The sequence below is a fragment of the Chiloscyllium plagiosum genome, unplaced genomic scaffold (assembly GCF_037043375.1).
Source record: "Chiloscyllium plagiosum isolate Xiang-an unplaced genomic scaffold, Cpla_swu_hap1 HiC_scaffold_3, whole genome shotgun sequence".
Classification (NCBI taxonomy): domain Eukaryota; kingdom Metazoa; phylum Chordata; class Chondrichthyes; order Orectolobiformes; family Hemiscylliidae; genus Chiloscyllium; species Chiloscyllium plagiosum.
In genome coordinates this window covers 2,481,502-2,500,838 of record NW_028270141.1, presented here as the reverse complement: position 1 = coordinate 2,500,838, position 19,337 = coordinate 2,481,502, and the positions used below count along the sequence as shown (strand labels likewise).

Below are 19,337 nucleotides of genomic sequence, written 5' to 3'. Positions count from 1 at the left end.
TCTGGTATTGACAGGCTGAGAGATTAAAGAACTGTGTGTAATCATAACAAATGGCTAACCATCTATTTGCTCTAATTCTATCAGACTAAAGAACTACATCAAACCCCTCAGCAATCTGGAGAAGAACTCCAAGTGGGGACACAGTATAATACTCATCAAAATACGTGCTTTGTGCTTTGAGGAAGATAAGATAATAATTTTTTCAAGATATTAGTTCAAGTGGAAGATAAAGACCAGTTTATATTTTGTTAACTCTCAGGTTAGTTTGAGAAATAGCCTCAGTATCACAGTCACTTTCAGCCTCTGCTCCTACCTGAATGGAGCTCCTTGAGCAGCGAGGACATTGTGTTTGTAATGGAGTCAGCTGCCACCAGCAAATCATTTCGGAGGTTTCTGCCAGCTCCTGTACAAATGAAAAAAGATCTGCAGATTCAGGCTGGTGTACAACCTTACATCACTCAGAGGATTCTCTGTTCACTATGACATTATCTTCAGCATTTGAGTTGGATTTCCCAAGATCAGATGGAAGAAAATTAAAGGAAATGGGGACTAACCGTTGAATTTGCATTTTAAAGAGCACTGCTTTCTTCACTCTCAGGAACTCTGTCCTAGAAACTTCAGTTGGAGCAGTATTCAAATGAAGGAAAGGCAGCATGGTCTGGGACATGGAGCTGATCTCCCTACCTCTTGCCTCAGCGTCAGTTACTGACAGAAGGGAAGTGCAAACCCATCCCAGGTGGACAATACAAAGCTGACTTGGGCCACCATTAGGAAGACAGAGGCCAGCAGGGGACATTGTTAGCTCAGGCCAAATCCTCCAGGGTCTATTTGTGGACACCATGGCTGGAGAAATCATTTCAAAACTGCCTTTAGCCAAAGAAACGTGTATGTCATCAAAGCAAATAAAGCAGGATCTCAAAGAAACCTATAAAATTCTAACAGGACTAGATGGTGTTAATGCAGGAAGGATGGTCACAATGACTGGGGAGTCTAGAAACCAAGATCACAGTTTAAGGATATAGGGTAGGTCATTCAGGACTGAGATGAGGATAAATTATCTTCGCCCAGAGAGTAGCCTGTGGCATTCTCTGCCACAGAAAATCGCTGAAGCCAAAACATTGAATGTTTCAAAGAAGAAGCTAGATATAATTCTTGGGGCTAAAGGGATTGAAGGATGTGGGACGAAAGCAGGAACAGAGTATCATGTTGGATGATCACCACTGGTTATATCGAATGGCAGAGCAGGCTCAAAGGGTCAAATGGCCTTTTGTTTCCATAAAATACAGACAACACCATTTGATAGCCATTCTCTCTGCTTCATCACCTTCAGACATCTTTCTGCCCCCTAATGCTGTGCCTTGCTCTTTAATGTTACTGCAGTGAATGTAACACCAGAAGGCAAAGCTAACTCAATGTGTCTGAAAATCAAACCACTCCAACGGCAGCAGTTGCAAAATTCCAGACCTACAACTAGAACCTATATTCCTGTTTCTTTTACCAACGACACACACTTTCTTGCTGTGCTCTCTGACATTGATTTGATCTCCTCACACAGCCCCGCTGCTCCTATCATTAATTTCACTGGCAAGTCAATCAATTACCATTTTCTCATATTATACTCTTCCCATATTTTCTTGCCCCGTTCCCAAGTCTATTTCTCTCTGTGAAATAATCTGGGAAATACTCTTCCCCAAGTCACTTTCCAATGCCTTCACAAATTTCCAACACTTGAGCCTTTGGTCTTTAATTCAGCATAACATTTCAGGAGTTGCTGCTGAATCTCACCCTCACTGTTACCTTTATTGGTCTTGCCCTCAGTACAAGTATTACTCCCTAATGCTAATCTCTGCTCTACCATGTCCAAGGAAAACCTGAATTCCTTTGGAAGAAATCTTGCTTAACTTGCCAGACCACATGAAGCATTTTTGTACAATGTTCTCCATTACCAAAGCAGTCCACTATTCAAACAACATCTAGTTTACAATAAACTCTAAAATCTAAACATCTAATTCTGAAGCACAGTCACATTTGACTTGAAGCATTACTCTTTTTCTCTATACACAGATGCTGCAAGAGCAGTTAAGTTTCCCTAACCCTTTCAGCTTTCATTTGTACCACAGATAACACCTGTTTTCTCCTCTAAACCATGAACATTCTTCCAAAGCCATCATAATATTCCTTCTCCACCACTGCCTCCATTAATCAGTGCATTGAGCTCAGAGACTTTATAACAAAAAAATGAAAACAGCCATGCTTTCTAACTCCTCATCATTCTCCCGATTCTCTTCTAACACCCAGTCACCTGCTCCAATACTCATCATGTTGATGAGAATGATGACTTGCTCTCTGGATCCCATTCCTATCAAACCACTGACCATGCCTATCTCCGTTCTGGTTCCTATGTTAGTTGATATCATTAATGGTTCAATCTTCTCAGGCAACAATTCCTCTTCTTCTTATATTCCATTCTCTCACATATCATCGAAGAACATGTACCTCCTTTCTTGCAAACTAACATCCCATTTTTAATCCTTCCTCTTGCAAACACTTAACCCTGCTGTTGACATTTACATCTGTGTGAATCTTCCTCAAACCTCTTGCTTGGATTCCTCCAAGTTTCTACTCCACAACTGGTTCTCAAATTTGTAAACGACACTCTAACTGACTATAGCAAAGGCAAACCATCGCTCCTCACCTCCTCAAACTGTCCAAGGCCTTTTGACACAACGGAGTATAAAACTGTGCTTGAACACATCTCCAACTTTACCTTAATAGATGGGACTACACTTACCCTGTACCATTCTTATCTTTGCAGTTAAACTGGCCTCAGCAATACCATCCACAATCATGGCAGAAATTTCCACATGTACACTGGCAACATGCAGATTTTTAACGTACATCCTTCACAGGATGAGGGTGCTGCTGGCTAGGCCCAGCATTTATTGTCCACCCCTAATTGCCCAGAGGGTAGTTAACAGTTAACCATATTGCTGTAGGTCTGGAGTCACACATAGGCCAGACAAGGTAAAGATGGCAATTTCCTTCCCTAAAGGACATTAGTGAACCAATTGGGTTTTTCTGACTATCGACAATGGATTCATAGTCATCATTGGACTCTTAATTGCAGATTTTTATTGAATTCAAATTCGATTAGTCTGCCGTGGCAGAATTTGAACCCATGTCGCCAGAGGATTACCTGGGTCTCTGGATTAACAATCTCGATATAATATCACTAGGCCATCATCTACCCCACATTGTTGTTCCTGTTCTCTACCTGACCCGGATACAGCCACAAAAATTATCAGGCATCCAATACTGAACGAGCTGGAATTTCCCGAATTTAAATAATAGGAAGAACAAAATTATCATCTTTGGTTGCAGTCACCAAATCTCTTTCCTTGGCATGACTCCTGCTTTCTCCCTGCTAACTGTAGATTTAGAGAATCCCTACAATGTGGAAATAGTCCCTTCAGCCCAACACTGACCCCCCGAAGAATAACCCACCCAGATGCACTCCTCTATGCTATTATCCTATATTTACCCCTGAATAATGCACCTAACCTACACATCCCTGAATACTACGGGCAATTTAGCATGGCCAATCCATCCTAACTTGCACATCTTCAGATTGTGGGAGGAAACCGGAGCACCTGGAGGAAACCCACGCAGACATGGGGAGAATGTGCAAACTCCACACATTCTCAAACCCGGGTCTCTGGCGCTGTGAAGCAGCAGTGCTAACCACTGAGCTACCATGCTGCCCTGGTCTGATGCTTGCAAATTTGGCATTATATTTGACCTGGAATATTAGCTTCCTTCTGTATCATGATGAAGCCTGCTTATTCCCAACTCTAACACTGCCTAATGCCAATGATCGGCTCTAACATTGCCGAGTGCCAATGACCAACTCTAACATTGCCAAATGCGATCCTTTCCTTAATTCGTCTAGAGCTGAAAATGTGTTGCTGGAAAAGTGCAGCAGGTCAGGCAGCATCCAAGGAACAGGGGAATCGACGTTTCGGGCATAAGCCCATTCCTGAAGAAGGGCTTATGCCTGAAACGTCGATTCTCCTGTTCCTTGGATGCTGCCTGACCTGCTGCGCTTTTCCAGCAACACATTTTCAGCTCTGATCTCTAGCATCTGCAGCCCTCACTTTCTCCTCCTTAATTCGTCTAGTCATTGGGGACTCCATAGTTAGGGACCTTCTGTTGGAATGAGATAGACTCGCGGTTGGTGTGTCGCCTCCTGGGTGCCAGGGTCCGCGATGTCTCGGATTGTGTTTTTGGGATCCTTGAGGGTGAGGAGGAGTAACTTGTGGTCCACATAGGCACCAACAACATAGATATGAAAAGGGATGGGGACGTAAGGCAGAAATTCAGGGAGCTAGGGTAGAAGCTTAAAGCTAGAACAAACAGAGTCGTTATCTCTGGTTTGTTACCCGTGCCACATGCTAGAGAGGCGAGGAATAGGGAGAGAGGGGAATGGAACACGTGGCTACAGGAATGATGCTGGAGGGATAGTTTTGGATCCCTGGATAGTTGGGAGTCATTCTGGGGTAGGTGGGACCTCTAAAAACAGGATGGTCTCCACCTGAACCAGAGAGGTACCAATACCCTGAGGGGGTGGGGAGGTTTGCCAATGCGCTTCCTGAGGATTTAAACTAACTCATCTGGGGGGATGGGAACCTGAATTGTAGCTCTAGTGTACAGGAGGTTGAGAATAGTGAGGTCATGAATAAGGTTTCAAGGGCACAGGAGTATACCTGCAGGCAGGAAGGTGCTTTGAAGTGTGTCTGCTTCAATGCCAGGAGCATCCGGAAGGAGGTGGGTGATCTTGCAGCAAGGGTTGGTACCTGGGACTTCAATGTTGTGGCCATTTTGGAGACATGGGTAGAGCAAGGACAGGAATGGTTCTTGCAGGTTCCGGGATTCAGATGTTTCAGTCAAAACAGGGAAGGTGGTAAAAGAGGGGGAGGTGTGGCATTGTTAGTCAAGTACAGTATTACGGTGGCAGAAAGGACGTTTGATGAGGACTTATCTACTGAGGTAGTTTGGGCTGAGATTAGAAACAGTAAAGGAGAGGTCACCCTGTTGGGAGTTCTTTTATAGGCATCCGAATAGTTCCAGAGATGTAGAGGAAAGGATTCCAAAGATGCTTAGTTGTTATGGGGGCTTTAACTTTTGCTATAGTTCGAGTACCTTAGATGGGTCAGTTTTTGTCCAATGTGTGCAAGGGGGCTTCCTGACACAGTATGTAGACAGGCCAATAAGGGGCAAGGCCACATTGGATTTGGTACTGGGTAATGAACCCAGCCAGGTGTTAGATTTGGAGGTAGGTGAGCACTTGGGTGATAGTGACCACATTTCGATTATATTTACTTTAGCGATGGGAAGGGATAGGCATACACCATGGGGCAAGAGTTCTAGCTGGGGAAAAAGCAATTATGATGCGATTAGGCAAGATTTAGGATGGGGAAAGAAACTGCAAGGAATGGGCACAATTTGAAATGGGGAGTTTATTCAAGGAACAGATACTGCGTGTCCTTGATAAGTATGTATCTGTCAGGCAGGGAGGGAGTGGTCAAACTAGGAAACTGTGGTTTACTAAAAACATTGAAGCTCTTGTCAAGAGGAAGAAGAAGGCTTATGTATAGATGAAATGTGATGGCTTAGTTAGGGCAGTTGAGAGTTACAAGTTAGCCAGGAAAGACCTAAAGAGAGAGCGAAGAAGAGGCAGCAGGGACATGAGAAGTCTTTGGAAGGTAGGATCAAGGAAAACCCTAAAGCTTCCTATAGGTATAACAGGAATAAAAGAACGACTAAAGTAAGATTTCAAGGACAGTAGTGGGAAGCTGTGCATGGAAACCAAAGAGATAGAAGAGGCTCTAAATGAATATTTTTTGTCTGTATTCACATGGAAAAAGACAATGTTGTTGAAGAGAATATTGAGATACAGGCTAGTTAGACTAGATTGGATTGCGTTCACAAGGAGGAGGTGTTAGCAATTCTGGAAAGTGTGAAAATAGATAAGTCCCCTGGGCCAGATGGGATTTATCCTCGGATTCTCTGGGAAGACAGGGAGGAGATTGCAGAGCCTTTGGCTTTGATCTTTATGTTGTCATTGTCTACAGGAATAGTGCCAGAAGACTGGAGGATAGCAAATGTCTTCTTGTTCAAGAAGGGGAGTAGAGACAACCCTGGTAATTATAGACTAGTGAACCTTACTTCGGTTGTGAGTAAAGTGTTGGAAAGGATTATAAGAGATAAGATTTAGCATCATCTAGAAAGGAGTGATTTGATTCGGGGTAGTCAACACGGTTTTGTGAAAGGTAGGTCATGCCTCACAAACCTTATTGAGTTCTTTGAGAAGGTGACCAAACAGGTGGATGAAGGTAAAAGGGTTGATATGGTGTAAATGGATTTCAGTAAGGCGTTTGATAAGGTTCCCCCACGGTCGGCTATTGCAGAAAATACAGAGGCATGGGATTGAGGGTGATTTAGTGGTTTGGATCAGAAACTGGCTAGCTGAAAGCAGACAGAGGATGGTGGTTGATGGGAAATGTTCATCCTGGTTACTAGTGGTGTACTGCAAGGATCTGTTTTGGGTGCACTGCTGTTTGTCATTTTTATAAATGACCTGGATGAGGGTGTAGAAGGGTGGGTTAGTAAATTTGCGGATGACACTTTGATCGGTAGAGTAGTGGATAGTGCAGAAGGATGTTGCAGGTTACAGAGGGACATAGATAAGCTGCAGAGCTGGGTTGAGAGGTGGCAAATGGAGCTTAATGCAGAAAAGTGTGAGGTTATTCACTCTGGAAGGAGTAACAGGGATAAAGAGTACAGGGCTAACAGTAAAATTCTTGGTATGAGCAGAGCGATCTCGGTGTCCATGTGCATAGATCCTTGAATGTTGCAACCCAGATTGATAGGGTTGTTAAGAAGGTGTACAGTGTGTTAGCTTTCATTGTTAGAGGATTTGCGTTTCAGGGCCAGGAGGTCATGTTGCAGCTGTACAAAACTCTAGTGTGGCCATACTTGGAGTATTGTGTACAGTTCTGGTCACTGCATTATAGGAAGGATGTGGAAGCCTTGGAAAAGGTTCAGAGGAGATTTACTAGGATGTTGCCTGGTATGGAGGGAGGGTCTTATGAGGAAAGGTTAAGGGACTTGAGGCTGTTTTCATTACAGAGGAGAAGGTTAAGAGGTTACTTAATAGACACATATAAGATGACCAGAGGATTAGATTGGGTGGACATTCCTCGGATGGCGATGGCTAGCATGAGGGGACATAGCTTTAAATTAAGGGGTGATAGATATAGGACAGATGTCAGAGGTAGTGTCTTTACTTTGAGAATAGTAGGGGCATGGAACACACTGCCTGCAATAGCAGTAGACTCTCTAACTTTAAGGGTATTTAAATGGTCATTAGATAAACCTATGGATGAAGATGGAATAGTGTAGGTTAGATAGGCTTCAGATTGGTTTCACAGGTCAGCGCAACATCGCGGGCCGAAGGGCCTGCACTGTGCTGTAATGTTCTACTTTCTATCTGTTGTTGAAACTTTGATCGATAACTGTGTTAAACCTAGACTTTGATATTCCGACATATTCCTGGATGGTCTCCCATAAATGCCCTCTCATAAATTTGAAGGAATTTAAGTGTGCGCCAAGTCCCACTCACCTGCCTCCTTTGTATTTACTGGCCTACATTGCCACCCACCCAAGCAATGTGAGAATTTTACATTTTTATTCTTGATTTGAAATCTCTTCATAGCCTCAAAGTTAAAAATCATACAACACCAGGTTATAGTCCAACAGGTTTATTTGGAAGCACACTAGCTTTCGGAGCACCGCTCCTTCATCAGGTGGTTGTGGAGTATAAGATCTTAAGATACAGAATTTATAGCAGAGGGTTACAGTGTGATGTAACTGAAATAATATGTTGAAAAAGACCTGGATTGTTTGTTAAGTCCCTCATCTTTTAGAATGATCAGATTGGTTTAAGTTCTTTTATATGCAAATCCCAGCACTTTTTTAAAGTTACATTCTCAAGTGAACATTAACAATAGGTGCCATACTGGCCCAGATCATGTATTGAAGGTGTGAGGTGCCCTGTGTGAGGTTGTGTCCCAATGTTCAGACTGATTCTAATCTAAAAAAGGGATTTACAGAATCTTATATGAATTCAAGCAGTTTGAGTAAAATAAAATGTAATTCTGCAAGTACAAATTCACCCTACAAACATATATGTGTGTGCGTGCACGTGGGGGTGGGGGCACGTATGAGTGTCTGTAAGGGAGTGTGTATCTGTGTATGTGTCTGAGTGTGAGTGTAAAGGGGTAAAATTCTGTGAGGGTGTATGTGTGGGTGTATGAGAGAGAGTTTGTGTATGAGAGACTGTCTGCTTAAGTGTATGGGTCTGTGTGCGCGCGTGTGTCCACGCGTGTGTGCGAGAGAGAGAGAGTGAAAGAGTGATGCATTGGGGTCACCTGTAGCGCAGGAGATAGACAATGTTGGCTGAGTCACATGAGCACCTGTCTCATACATGGTGGGAGGTGTTCCCATGTGTAATGGTGATATCTGTGTCGATACTCTGACACGTCTTGCAGCGTCTACCGTGACAGGATTTTATGGAGTTGTCCTGAGAGCCGGGCAATTTGCTGCGAGCAATTATCTGTTTGAGGTTTGGCGGTTGTTTAAAGGTGAGCCATGGAGGTGTGGGGTAGGTCTTGACAAGGTGATCATCCTCATTGATAATGTGTTGCAGGTCACAAAGAACATGGCGTTGTTTTATAAGCTCCTGGGAAGTACTGAACAACGAAGGGTACCCTGTCAGTTGCAGCACGTGTCTGGCTCCTGAGGAGGTCATTACAGTTCTTTGCTGTGGCACGTCGGAACTGGCAGTCGATGAGTTGAGCATCGTATCCCATTCTTATGAGGGCATCCCGGAGTACTTCTAGATGGCCGTCACGTTCCTGCTCATCTGAACTGATCCGGTGCATGTGTAGGGCTTGTCCATAGGGAATGGCTGTTTTAATATGTTTTGGGTGGAAGCTGGAGAAGTGTAGCATTGTGAGGTTGCCTGCGGGTTTGCGGTAGAGTGAGGTGCTAAGGTGTCTATCCTTGATGGAGATGCATGTGTCCAAGAATGAGACAGATACTAGAGAGTAGTCCATGGTGAATTTGATGGTGGATGTAACGCGTTGATATCACCGTGTGGTTTTATCAGTGACTCCTCACCATGGGTCCAGAGGAAGAAAATGTCCTCAATGTACTTGATGTATAATGTTAGTTGGAGATCCTGCATGGAGAAGAAGTTTTGTTCGAATCTGTGCATGAGAATGTTGGCATATTGGGGTGCAAATTTGGTCCCCATGGCTGTTCCATGTGTGGATGAAGAACTGGTTGTTGAAGGTGAAGACGTTATGATCGAGGATAAAGCGGATGAGTTTTAGGATGGTGTTTGGAGATTGGCAGTTGTTGGTGTTGAGTACTGAGGCTGTTGCCATGGTGCCATCATTGTGGGGGGTGCTGGTGTAGAGTGCGGAAACGTCCATTGTGACGAGGAATGTTCCCGGTTCGACTGGTCCGTGGGTGCTGAGTTTCTGTAAGAAATCCATAGTGTTGTGGCAGATGCTGGGGATCCCCTGTACAATGGGTTTCAAGATGCCTTTGACATAGCCAGAGAGGTACTCACACAGGCTCCCATTGCCTGATACGATGGGAACGTCCTGGTGTGTTAGCTTTGTGTATCGTTGGAAGGCAGTAGAAGTCGCCTACACAAGAACTACATGGGATGTGGGCACGTAGGGAACTCTGAAAGACTGGATCCAAAGTCCTGATCAATGTCTTTAGTTCATAGGCATGTCCTTTGGTCGGATTGGCCAGTAGTTGCCTCTAGTGTTCCTGGTTGGTCAATTGTTAGTACACTTCCTTGCAGCTGTCTGTTTTATTTTGTTTTCCCTCTGATGCAGTCAAGGAGGAGAGTCCTTGCGCACACACACTGGTCCAGCTCCCAGAGTGAATAGAATTCCCAAAACTCCTGTTGATTTATTTTAAACCCCCACACTACCGCCTAACTGCGGTATTGCTTACTTTTTCAGCTGTCTATTTTATTCTGAATGACGACGGCTCCTTCATTACTGCCGGTTTGATAATTTTTTGATTTGCCATCCATGCTCTCAAAGCAAATCAAAAAATTGGCATTAAACCGGCCGATAATGGAGGAGCCATCGTCATTCAGAATAAAACAGACAGCTGCAAGGAAGTGTACTTACAATTGACCAACCAGGAACACTAGAGGCAACTACTGGCCAATCCGACCAAAGGACATGCCTATGAACTAAAGACGTTGATCAGGACTTTGGATCCAGTCTTTCAGGATTCCCTAAGTGTCCACACCCCCATACTTCTCGCGTAGGCAACTTTTACTTATACACAAAACCAACACGCCAGGAATTCTTATCGAATCAGGCAATGGGAGCCTGTGTGAGAACCTCTCTGGCTATGTCAAAGACATCTTGAAATCCATTGTGCAGGGGATCCCCAACATCGGTCGTGACACTATGGATTTCTTACAGAAATTCAGCACCCATGGACCAGTCGAACCGGGAAAATTCCTCGTCACAATGGACGTTTTAGCACTCTACAAGACTTCTTCTCTATGCAGGATCTCCAACCAACATTATACATCAGGTACATTGATGACATTTTCTTCCTCTGGACCCACGGTGAGGAGTCACTGATAAAAGTACACAGTGATATTAACAAGTTTCATCCCACCAAACTCACCATGGACTACTCTCTAGTATCTGTCTCATTCTTGGACACATGCATCTCCATCAAGGATGAGCACCTCACTGTACCGCAAACCCAATTATTCCACGATGTTACACTTCTCCAGCTTCCATCCGAAACATATTAACACAACTATCCCCTATGGACAAGCTCTACGCGTACACAGGATAGGTTCAGATGAGAAGGAACGTGACATATACTTGGAAATACTCAGGGATGCCCTCATAAGAACAGGGTACGATGCTCAACTTATTGACTGCCAGTTCTGACGTGCCACAGCAAGGAACCGTAATGACCTCCTCAGGAGACAGACACGTGCTGCAACTGACAGGGTGCCCTTCGTTGTCCAGTACATCCCAGGAGCTGAAAAACTAGGCCATGTTCTCCACAGCCTGCAACACATTATCAATGAGGATGAGCACCTTGCCAAGACCTTCCCCACACCTCCACTGCTTGCCTTTAAACTATCACCAAACCTCAAACAGATCATTGCTCGCAGGAAATTACCCGGCTTTCAGGAAAACACCATACAACCTTGTCGCAGTGTCGACATGGATACCACCATTACACATGGGCCACCTCCCACCATGTACTTGGCAGCTACTCATGTTATTCGGCCAACATTGTCTACCTCATATGCTGCAGGCAAGGATTCCCTGAGGCATGGTACATTTGGTGAAACAGAGCAGGGGCTACATCAACGGATGAATGGACACCGCACAGCAATCAGCAGAAAGGAGCGTTCCCTCCCAGTTGGAGAACACTTCAGTGGTCGAGGACATTCGACCTTGGACCTTCCGGTGACCATCCTCCAAGGCGGACTTTGGGAAGGCAATAATGCAAAGTGGCCAAGCAGAGGCTGATAGCCAAGTTTGGTATCCATGGGATAGCCTCAACCGGGACCTTGGGTTCATGTCACACGACAGGTGACCCCACTACACACACACCTACAGACCCATACTCACACAAGCTGTCTCTCATACTCTCACATATATAACCCCCACACTCACACACACACCCTCTCACAGGCTTCTACCCCTTTACAATCACACTTATACACATACACATATACACACTCTCTCATAGACACTCATGCCCCCCTGCACACGCACACCCACATACCCACACACATATAAGTTTGCGGGGTGAATTTGTACCTGCAGAATTATATTTTGTTTTGCTCAAAAACTTCATGAATCCATGCAAGATTCTGTAAATTCCTTTTTTAGATTAGAATCAGTCTGAACATTGGGGCACAGACATCCTCACACAGGGGAGCTCACACCTTCAATGCATTATCTGGGCCAGTATGGCACCTATTGTTAATGTTCACTTGAGAATGTAACTTGAAAAAAGTACTAGGATTTATGCAAAACTGAAACCAACATGGTCATTCTAAAAGACGAGAGATTTAACAAACAATCCAGGTCTTTTTCAATATATAATTTCAGTTACATCACACTGTAAACTTTTGTTATAAATTCTGTGTCTTACGATCTTATACCCACAACCACGTGATAAAGGAGCAGCGCTTCCAAATAAACTTGTTGGACTAGAAGCTGGTATTATATGATTTTAACTTTGTCCACCCCAGTCCAACTCTGGCATGTCCAAGTCATGACTCCATAGCCTCACCTCTCACTATCTCTGAATCTGGTACAACTTTACAACCCCTCCATTTTAGCCTGTGCCAGTTGTGCTGTCCGACACATCCTCGTTTCTAATTGCCCCTTCATTGGCTTAACTTCCGCCTTTATGTTCCTTCATAATCCCACCTGTTTGAAAACACTTTCAGGCATCTGGCCAAAAGTTTCCTTCTATGTTTTACTGTCAAATTTAACTTCAAAACACTCTTGAAGAAGGCATTTCACGGATTTCTACAAATTATCCTTTGAAGCTGCTATAGAAGAGCAAGTTGTTGTTGTTATAATAATGTACAAAACCAAAGAGACACAAATAATTCTCTGAGCTTAAAACAATTACCAACGCTGGGAAAAATATCCTCCCTACACTAACACTTCTAAATCAAAATCAATTAACAACTAAAGTGCACCTTTAAAATGTTCCTCTGAGGATTGAGTTATCGGCACTAAGTTGGAACAATCAAATCTCATTTCGGTTTCTACTCCATATCCACAAGTGGCATCTGCAGTGGGACGCACTTACTCATAGTGGTCAACGCCAAGAATGTTAGTCGGTTTTTGTTCCCTGTTGCTGAAGCTTAGGGAACAGGAATATTCTTAAGCTGCTCTTTCAAGCATAGACGAGGATTTGACTGCTTTGTATTGCTTCGGACCATATTCTACAGTGCAAATTTTCTCCAATTAATCTCATACTTTAAACATTGGTCCTCATCAAAATCACAAATACCAATTGGCAAACCATGCCCATCATAATGGACAAAACAGGTGCTGCATTAATATATCCACTTCTGCTTCTGCAAAGTAGGGAGACAGAGCTTTCCAGTAATTATCATGTCTAAAATGTTGCAACTCAGCATTTTAAAAGATCTGGAGAATGTCTGTAATATGCTTTTCTCCAATTAAAATAAAATAATCACAAAAAGAAAGTTACTTAATGTGTATGTGACATTTGACCTTTTAGGTCTAAACATAATCTTCAATGTCATTGAAAATATTAATGAGGAAATGAAAAAGTTTTCATGTATGGCAGATCAAGTTCTGAAAACAAAACAAATTTAACCTAGGGGAGAAAGTGAGGACTGCAGATGCTGGAGATCAGAGCTGAAAATGTGTTGCTGGAAAAGCGCAGCAGGTCAGGTAGCATCCAAGGAGCAGGAGAATCGACGTTTCGGGCATGAGCCCTTCTTCAGGAATTTAACCTAACCAATTACTATTCCCAGTGGTTGCTTCCAAACTTGCATCGTGCCAGAAGGACTCAGCGGCATGAAACCACATCTACGAACCAAAAACCGGCTCACTAATCAACAGTTCAGGATCTGCTAGATTCTGTCCGAATTGGCTTCATTAACACATCAACAGAAGAGTTTAATGTTAGAGGAAAGCTAATAATTGCTGTCTTCAGCATAAAGGCAACACAGGAACAGGAGTAGGCCATTCAGCCCATTGAGTATGTCCTGTCATTCTATTTCATGGATAATGTTTTTTTGACTTTGGTTGCCCTGGCGCCTTCTCCTGCAGGAGGTTGGGCCCTGTGTATCTCCATCCCCGCTCCGTCTTGGGTAGCGGCACTGGAAAGCCAGCCTGGACCCCATCGATTGATTTCCAGTGCTGGAGGAGGGAGCGGGAGCTGCCCAGTGTGACTGTCTCCAGCTGAGAGGCAACAGATGTGAAAGTGATGGCGTTAGTGACTGTGGGAAGGAAACACATTGCCTGGAACCCAGGGACAATGTCGAATGATGGCAATTGGAGGAGCAGGGAGGGTGAAGTTGACTGAAAGGGAAAGATGAACTTTTAAAGCTGTTTCAGTTTTAGTAATATCAATTTAAGATTAATTTATTCAGCATTGTACCATTTATACAATTTATTCAGTAATTTATTCTGTAATCCAAAATGGTGCTGGAACATGGTGACATTATCCACTTCTCTCTGTACCCAGGTACAAGTGACAATTTTAAATAAATCTAAACCTATTATCTCCTCAATGCCACCTTTTTGCACTATCTTCATATCCCTTCAGCTCAATAGTCTCCTGAAACATCTCTGTTGAGAACCTGCTCAATGACTGAGCTTCCACAGCCCTCTGGGGTACTAGAACTAGAATCCCTACAGTGTGTACACGTGCCCTTTGGCCCAACAAGTCCACACCAACTCTCTGAAGAGTATTCCACCCAAACCCATTCCCCACTCGTCTACATTTACCATGACTAACCAACACATCCCTGAAAACTGGGCAATTTCGCATGACCAATTCACACTAACCTGCACATCTTTGGATTGTGGGAGGAACCCAGAGCACTTGGAGGAAACCCACGCAGACACAGAGAGAATGTGCAAACTCCACACAGACAGTCGCCCGAGGCTGGAATCGAACCCAGGTCCTTGATGCTGTGAGGGTAGAGAATTCTGAAGATTCACAGCTCTGTTCTCTTGTCATCTTCATTTTAAATGGCCTATCGCATACCCTGAGGTAACGTTACTTGGATCTCGAGTCAATAGTGAGGGGATTATCTTATCTACATCCACCCTGTCGTTCCCGATGAGATTTCTCTAAGTTTCAATAAGATCATCGCTGCACTTTTTGCAACATCAGAAAATACAGACCGTGTTTCCTCAGTTGAATGTTTAATTGTGTATGCTGCACAGGGATGTGAGCAGAAGGAAGTTGAACAGTACCAAAGGGTGAAATCCTCCAACGCTGTGGTCAATTGAAGCAAGTCAAAGAATACAAAGCCCAGCCATTGACCCTTTACAATGAAAGCACAGGTATTGAGGGCTTCTCCAAATTCAAGATCTCAAAGACTGGCATCAACAAAAAGTAAACTGTATCAGCAATAACAATGTTGCAGGCATAACATCATGGCACAGCCTGGGTTTTCTTTTCAAATGACGTTTAAATAATGTGTCTATCTTTACAAGGCTGAAGTCAGATGTGTGATAGAATACTGATCATACGTGCGTAAGTGCTATAAGCAGTCAAAATGTTCAAATTCATGCAGAGTTGAGCATTTTGCTAGATCAATGTCCCTGCCAATGACCCATCTCCTACTGGAATAGTAATCTACAGAATGCAAAAGAGAAACTTTCCCAGGTTTAACAGCATCCCCCTCACCTGCAACCTCTGCTACCAAGTATGTTAGGAGCAATGATATCAGGAAAATATTATTGCATTCACATTTAGAACATAGAACATAGAACAATACAGCCCTTTGGCCCATGATGTTGTGCTGAAAATTTATATTAATCTAAGATCAACCTAACCTACACTCCCCTCAATTTACTGCCATCCATGTGCTTGTCCAGCAGTCGCTTACTGTCCTTAATGTTTCTGACGCTACTACCACTGCTGGCAGTGCATTTCACACACCCACCTTTCTCTGCTTAAAGAACCCACCTCTGACATCTCCCCTATACCTTCTTCCAATCACCTTAAAATTATGACCCCTCGCAACAACCACTTCTGCCCTGGGGAAAAGTCTCTGGCTATCTACTCTATCTATTTTTCTCATTACCTTGTACACCTCTATCAAGTCACCCCTCTTCCTTCTTCTTTCCCGTGTGAAAAGCCCAAGCTCACTCAACCTCTCTTCAGAAGACGTGTCCTCCAGTCCAGGCAGCATCCTGGTAAATCTCCTTTGCACCCTCTCTAAAGCATTTACATCCTTCCAATAATGAGGTGATCAGAACTGGACACAAAATTCCAAGTGTGGTCTAACCAGGGTTTCATACAGCTGCAGCAAAACCTCGCAGCTCTTAAACTCAATCCCCCTGTTAATGAAAGCCAAAACAACATACGCCTTTTTAACAACACTATCAACTTGGGTGGCAACTTTGAGGGACTATGCACTTGAACACCAAGATCGCTCTGTTCCTCTACACTGTCAAGAATCCTGTCTTTAACCCTGTATTTAACATTCAAATTCAACCTTCCAAAATTAATTACTTTCCATTTATCCAGGTTGAACTCCTTCTTCCGCTTCTCAGCCCATCTCTGTATCCTGTCAATGTCTTGTAGCCTGCAACAACCCTCGATACTATCTACAACACCACTGACCTTTGTGTCATCGGCAAACTTACTAACACGCCCTTCCACATCTTCATCCAAGTCACTTATAAAAACTACCAACAGCAGAGACCCAAGAACAGATCCCTGCAGGACACCACTGGTCACTGACCTCCAAGCAGAATATTTTCCACCCACTACCACTTGCTGAGTTCTTTCAGGCAGCCAATTCTGTATCCAGACAGCCAAGTTTCCATATCTCCTCACTCTCTAAATGAACCTACTGTAGGGGAACCTTATCAAATGCCTTACTGAAATCCATATACACCACATTCACTGCTCGACCTTCATCAACTTGTCTCATCACATCCTCAAAGAACTCAATAAGGCTTGTGAGGCATGACCTGCCCCTTACAGAGCCATGCTATTTTTAATCAAACTATGTTTTTCCATCTTTATTGCCAAGTCAGACATCATCCTGACATTGAGACTGTTCCCTGGGCCAGTACCCTGGAATGGCCCAAGTGATATCACTGGGGATGCACTATCACACCAAGGACTGTCATAGAACAGAGAAAGAGACCACTCAGTAGGCAATCAGGAGTGGATGATTAAAAACAGGACAGCACACCTCTTAAAAATATCCTTTTCTTAAAAACTGCGAACTATCAAATAGTTAATATAAATATCTGTCACTTCTGACAGGTGGTGTGGGAAGCATACTGAAAAAAGGATGAGGAAATTATGATTTTGTGTGAAGTCAGCTATTAACACACTTTTAAATATTGATTGTAGTTTCAATGCAGTCATTTTTTCCTTTACTGAGAGAAAGCTATTCCCAGAAAGGTAATGGTCTTATCTCAGTAATGGCTAGTAATGGCCAAGATTGAAGAAGTAAACCGTGTTGTGTGTTACAGGAGCTATCAAACACATTAATGCTCAAATAATGATGGAAATACATTGGACAATCTATGATAGCATTATGTTTATTTGTTCCCTTTAGAATCCTGCTATCTGATGCCCATTTTTTAACTGGAATTAAATTGTTTTTGTTATACGTTCTTGCACATTGGTCCTCTTTTTGCAAGATCACATCTAAGGCCACAAATTCTTATACCTTCACATGCAACTGGTTTTGGGTGGCTTTCCACTACAGATATAAATAATATTAAAAATTACTGCTTTATAACCAGCAAAAAAAAATACTGCTTGAAAATACCTTTCTGCATTTTTCATGGCAAAAATGTGGGTGTGGAATAGTGAATTCACTAGGCAACTAGCGTTTGTCAAGATTACCGCTTACCCTGTGCAAACGCTTCCTGCACATCCCCTCCAACTCCAGATAGCGAGTCTTGAGGTCCATGAGTCGGTGTGGAGCAAGCAGACGTGGATCTGACTGGCATTGGCATGGAACGACTGGCACTATGGCTGGGTGATGAATGAGGAGAGCCAGCTGCTTGAGCCTGTCCAATGAGAAAACAGAACAATCTCCATTTTAAACTCAGTTTGCACCATTTTATACACAAAAGATGCAAATAGTCATCACCCTTTTCCAAAACAATTCACCAAACTTCGCCTAGTAACACTACAAAGAAAACAGCAATTAAATGATTATTTTCATTCTCCAACCAATCCAAATTAATTAAAGTGAAATTTAAAGAGCTTGTCAGATATTGCTTGTTAATATTCTTGAGGTGCAAAGATCTGCCTGAACGTATGGTGTAACATGCAGAATTATTGTTGATGGTTATTTAGCCTAACTTGCAGAATCACAGATACAGCAAAACAAAATCCAGAAACTACCTCTCCTTCCAACATTTGAATGAGCGACCACATCATGAATGGAGCTTGAGATCTCCAAACTCTAAAAAGTCAGCCACCTGTTTTGTATTTTGTTACATTTTGATTATGACAAAAATAGATTCACTAATCATGTTTCATGCCAAATACGTCTAAATGAAACCATCCATGTTCCATTAAAATGTGAGGAAAACCCTGCCTTGTACAATTCTGGCAGCCACAGCCCTCTTTAGGCCTCACATGTTAGTGTTCTGGTGCAGGAGGTTTTGTTACTCTTTAGCATTTGAAGCACAAACATCAGAGCTAAGAAGTCCATTAATTCTGTTTGTGGAACCAGGCTAATAGCCTTTCTTAGGCATTAATAGAACCACAGAAAAAGCGATTGCAAGGCTGTCTCATGGCAACGGCCTGAAAGACCCACTTTGTCAATATATTCTCAGCCTCAGGCATATGGAAATAGGCCAGGTAGCAGATGGCTAGCGGGTACAATTAGTCTCATTTTGCTGTGGCAGACTGAAATGGAATAGCTAATAATTCTGCTCACCTTTCACCGTTAGTACTGATAGACTTAACAGTTACTTGTTGCTACTAAATGCTCTTGCTGATTGAACGGTTTATCGTGAAATGGCCACAATGTGCAGAGAGGCTTTAAAAGGAATAAACAGAGGTGACCTACTGTATTAAATATTGAGGTTTTTAATACAACTCTTCGGGGTCGTGGTATCACTTCTGCACCATAAAAGAGAAATTTATACCTGTCTTTTTCTCTCAGGAAACATGAAAAGCTGTTGAAAACTACCTATAGTGAGAATAGTTATTGCTTATAGAAAGCCCAAGTCACTTGATGCTAAGTTTAAGTTAGTACTAAAAAATACACAATGTTAACTCACCATTAGAATGGGAGAACGTGTTTGAAAGTGTCAATAAATTGCTTTAACGGAAAGTAAATCATTGATAATAAAATACTGTGAGACCTACTGTGCTAAAATCTTTCAGAATCAACAGGGGACTACTTCTGAATAAGTCTTGTTTAAGGACTTTGTAAAGCATTAGTATTCTTCATGGAACATGACTGCATCAAGGACAGAAGATGAAGT

The 19,337-nt window shown here is 43.0% G+C and overlaps 1 protein-coding gene across 11 annotated transcripts in view; it reads right to left on the bottom strand.

Annotated features, from left to right (window-relative positions):
• LOC122540353 (dystrobrevin beta) overlaps positions 1-19,337 on the bottom strand; it is a 539,648-nt gene that overhangs the window by 79,620 nt on the left and 440,691 nt on the right. For 9 of the 11 annotated variants that reach the window (XM_087976966.1, XM_087976969.1, XM_087976975.1 and 6 more), the window contains 2 exons: positions 17,744-17,903; positions 314-403 (listed from right to left, as the gene is read on the bottom strand). In XM_087976966.1, coding sequence (XP_087833092.1) covers positions 314-403; positions 17,744-17,903 — 250 coding nt within the window. The remainder of the gene's footprint in view (positions 1-313; positions 404-17,743; positions 17,904-19,337) is intronic. The other 2 variants (XM_087976983.1, XM_087976993.1) reach the window with 1 other exon arrangement.